The sequence below is a fragment of the Zeus faber genome, assembly GCF_960531495.2.
Source record: "Zeus faber genome assembly, chromosome: 1".
Classification (NCBI taxonomy): Eukaryota; Metazoa; Chordata; class Actinopteri; order Zeiformes; family Zeidae; genus Zeus; species Zeus faber.
This window is the reverse complement of record NC_137193.1, coordinates 55,535,199-55,539,746: the sequence shown is the minus strand read 5'-3', so window position 1 is coordinate 55,539,746 and position 4,548 is coordinate 55,535,199. Positions and strand designations below refer to the sequence as shown.

The window sequence follows — 4,548 nt, the reverse complement described above, 5'->3', positions numbered from 1 at the left end:
CAGGGTGACATTAAAAGACAATCATTTAAATGACCCATGGCTTTCAATTAAAAGTGCTTTGTTTCATCTGTTTTATATGTTGGACTTTAGGAGACGGGGAGAAGAAAAGCGCTCTGCAGTGTCCCTTCCTCATTGACTTTTATCACCAAATGAAGCATATAAATGACCTGAAAGCGCTAAATTAAATAAAATAAAGAACAATTATCCTCTCTGTTTCTCTGATCTGGAGCTGAAAGGAATCCCGGAGAGATAAGGCAGATTGAATTCGTCTGTCGTGCACGAATGAAAACGTCAGTGGGGGGGGGGGGGAGTAGTTAGAGGGAGATTTATAATTTTTCAAATCATATTTTTTTCCTCCCCGTTGTAATATATTCCGCAGATGCCATTTATTTTTAGAATATTTATTGAATAAACCACAATCGATTTGTGTGACAGCGTGAATTACTGCCTCTTAACCCATGTCAATATAATAATAACAATTAAAAGAAATAATAAAATAAATACAAACCCTTCAACTGTTAAACAAAATTCAGAAAATAATTGTTTTTGTAATTCTAGCCCTTTAAGCGCTTTTTTGTCAAGAGTCTGGGTCTATACATTTTGTCTACTCATGTTAGTAATTATAATTGTCCAATTTCAAAGTTGAATTAAGATGCTCGGGGGGGGGTTGATGTAAAACTTTACATTCGGTTCAATGAAGTATCACCCTAATTTACTGTTTTAGATAAGAGTCCGTCATAACCCCCCCTCCTCCCTCCTCCATCCCCAGTATTAAATTGCACCTTGGGCGATAGTGCAGAATGGAGAATCTTAACTTCTCTCAGCATATGTTCCTGGCAGATAAGTAAACAATTTGGATGTGAAATGATTTTCTTTTTTAATTAATACAGTGAGTCGAATATCGCCTACAACACGGTCCACATATCACGTGTAAAGCTTGCGTTTAATCGTAAATGTACCTATATTTTATTTATTTTGAGAAGCAAGCGTACATTGAGGCCCATCGGCCTCCTAATGCCTCAATTTGTTTTAATTCACATTGTGTACACCGAAAAAAAATCACTGGATCAACTGTATAAAAATTGTTTTGATTTGTTTAGTCTTGCAGTGTTTTTTAAGGTTTCCTCAGATTAAAGTGTGTGTCTTGATTTGTCATTTTCAAGCGGAGAACACCCACCAAATATAGTTTTACTATATTTAAGCATTTATTTTATAAGTGGATCCAATGACTCTTTTCTGAGTGTAACTGACAACATGAAAGTTTTTAATCACTCACAAGTTTTCACACGTCCACACGTGTGACTGAACTGCTGGTAATGCAAAAGCACACTGACTCTTAACTGCAATCACACACACACGCACACACACACACATAAATACATCTGATCTACATCTGATCTGGGATTTTAAAAGTGCACAAGCCACAAAAAGCCATGCAGTTTGGGAAACAAAATCACACTTGGCCTGCCTATAATTCACCCTATAATTAAGAAGACATTAAGCAGTCAAACAAGTCTGGGTAGCGGAATCCCTTCAGGGAGCCTGAACTGTCAGGCTTCAAAGCCTAAAACCAGTTCATCTGAGTGTCACAAAAACACCTTCATGCTGCAGACGTGTTGGGAACCTGTTTAAATGAGCCGACTTAGGTATTACCCAAATAGACTGAGTTTGCTGCAGAGGTTTGACAGCCTTAAAAAACACCCATTAAGGTTTTAATGACAGCGCAAGTCGATCAAAATGCGTTAAATTATATGTATATATATATATATACACACGAAAAACTATAAAGGTAATGATTTCGTAAATGTTTTAGTTGAACTGCACTCGGAAGTTCCTCAGGAAGAGGCAAACAAATTAAGCCTGTCAACAATATTATTTTCTGAATTTAAAAAAACAAAAAAAAAACAGTTCATTGGCCTTAACGTTTTGTTGTTCTTGGGGATTATGTGACATAATGTATTTTATATGTACTCCGACCCTGCAGATTTATTTAAATCATCAGCTTTCTAATTATATCAGATTTAAACATCCCAAAACACCCACAAACAATCATTCTACGTCAGCTATGTCCACTTTTTTCCAACTTTCTCTCAGAAAATAAAGGAAATTGTTTTGTTTTTTTTTGTTTTTTTTGCTTGAAGACAGATTGTCTTTATTCGAAATGTCTTTGCTCAGCAGGTGAACAAAGAGCAGAGGTATCAACCTTCTGGATACATGTTTCCTTTCCATGACATGACAGGTTTTAAATTACCATCTTAGATAGAAAATGCACATGTAACTTGTATAACTCCTTGAATTCAAATAGAAGTTATCCTAAAAAAATTATAATAAAAAAAATGACGCGTGTGACTATCAGAGCACAGAAACCACAGGGAAATAAATTTGCAAATTGAAACATCGGATGTTAATGGTTTTTCTCTTGTCTCTTAAATCGACAGTCTGCTTGTATGTGCCACTTTGATAAATATAAACAATAATAACCCGTATGTCCAACTGATAGGTCCTGATTTTTTGACCCCATCCATAACCTCTTACAATGTCGACTAATACTTGTACAAGAAATAAGGATCCCCTTTAATCGCAAATTGTGCAAGCCAAATGTTCAAAACCCCCAAAAATAAACGAGAGCAGTCCATCAATTAATAATAAACACAAATAATCATAAGCAATCGAAATGTACACAATAAATAAAGTTAAAGGCCTCCCTTTTTTTCTGCAGGTTGCCATAAACGTTATAACATTTACAATTCTTACAGTTCACTGCAGGAACACCTTTTTCAAGTCCCAGATCCGTGCACCCCTCGGGGTTAGGGGCTCATTTCTGGAAAAAGTTTATTTTGTTCGTTTGTTTGTTTGTGCCACAGCAAGTCCTAGGCAGGTTCTATAGTTCATGCCTCTCTTTAGTCCCAATATTTACATGCACTTCAGTATTCAAGTTATAACTATAAATATAGAGCAGAGTCTTGTGCGTGGGGGGTTTACATGGCCGCGGCATGCGCGGACGAGTAGGGGTCTATCCCGGTCTTGGTCATACCTGGGAACAGTATGTAGGCCACGGGGGGCTGCAGGCTGGACGCCGACCACGCCGTGCAGTTACACGGGACCACGTAGCCCGGGTTCGTGGGCGACGGGTGCGTGTGCGTGTGCTGGCTCGGGCAGCCCAGGCCGCCGAACGCGCCGTTCTGATATCCCAACGAGGACGCGTACGGCAACGTGCCGGCGCTCAGTGCGTGCGGCATCTCGGTCATCTTCTGGATGGCGCCGGAGCTGTACTGACTGGGGTCCAGGAAGGAGTAGGGCGTGGAGGTGGGCGGCAGGAAGGCGCGGACCTTATCCGAGGAGCCCAGGAGGGAGTCTGACATCGGGAGCCCCTTCATGTGGTCCGTGTCGCCGAGGTAAGGCAGCGGGAAGACGTAGCGGTCCTTCTTCAGCAGGTTCTTGGGCTTGCGCCGCGGCCGGTACTTGTAGTCGGGGTGCTCCTTCATGTGCTGGGCCCGCAGCCGCTTGGCCTCGTCGATGTACGGCCGCTTCTCGGACTCGGAGAGCAGCTTCCACTCGGCGCCGAGTCTCTTGCTGATCTCCGAGTTGTGCATCTTGGGGTTCTCCTGAGCCATTTTCCGCCGCTGGCCCCGGGACCACACCATGAACGCGTTCATGGGTCTTTTAATGTGATCGACGGGTTTTGACATGATTTTTTGTTGTTGTTTTTTTTTGTTGTTGTTTTTTTTTGTTGTTGTTTCTTACTTTTTCTTTTTATCCTTGAAAAGTTACAATCTAAACGAAAAATAAACGATTCAGCTGGAATATGCGCCGGTAACTAACCATGCCACTTTGGGGATGTTGGAGAGTGAGTCTGAAAACAGCCCCGATAATAAAGGAAATAACAATAAATAAATAAACAAATAAAAATCCTCTCGTCAGTTTCCCGAGTTATAGAACACTGTTCGATGAAGTCCGGTTGTCTTTTTTTTTTCCTTCCTTATCTTCTCCCTTCTTTATAAAATTGCGGCGTTGCACGGGCGGCGACGAAAACTCCGCAGAAATCCAACCGGGGGAGGAAAAAAAAAAAAAAAAAAAAAAAAAAAATGTACAAACAAAAAAATAAAAGGTAAAAAGCGACGCTCCGAGCGGCGAGAGTGTTGTTTTCTCCGAGCTTCGGGTGTTCTCGCAACGCACCTGGTGCTGGGGAATGAGCGGAAGCGGGTGAACGCGAGCCAAAAGCGGCGAAGTTCAAAGGCTGGGCTGGTTCGCTCCGCACGCGATCTGACATAATCGCAAGGGCGTTCACGCGGCAACCTGGGCGCCCAATCAGCACCGAGCGGCTGTTGCACTATAATACCTCCACCGCGAAATATGTACATTACAACATAAACAAAGCGTGCGTGGGGCGAGGAGATCCCTCCCCAAAACCCACCCGCTGGAATCACAACAAAACCGCGGACCTGCCACCTCTCTCTCCGGTAAAGCCGCACTCCAGATCAGAAAGGTGTCTTCACGCCGCGCTTGGACGTGTTTCATTTCGCCGGGAAGGGAGAGCGAGCAAATTCT

At 42.3% G+C, this 4,548-nt stretch overlaps 1 protein-coding gene across 1 annotated transcript; it reads right to left on the bottom strand.

Moving 5' to 3' along the window:
* Nucleotides 1-2,978: 2,978 nt before the first annotated feature.
* On the bottom strand, nucleotides 2,979-3,689 carry sox14 (SRY-box transcription factor 14; the record flags this gene model as incomplete). Its single annotated transcript, XM_080003156.1, has 1 exon — nucleotides 2,979-3,689. One exon carries the CDS (start codon nucleotides 3,687-3,689, stop codon nucleotides 2,979-2,981), a length of 711 nt encoding a protein of 236 aa, XP_079859282.1.
* Between the last annotated feature and the right edge of the window lie 859 nt (nucleotides 3,690-4,548).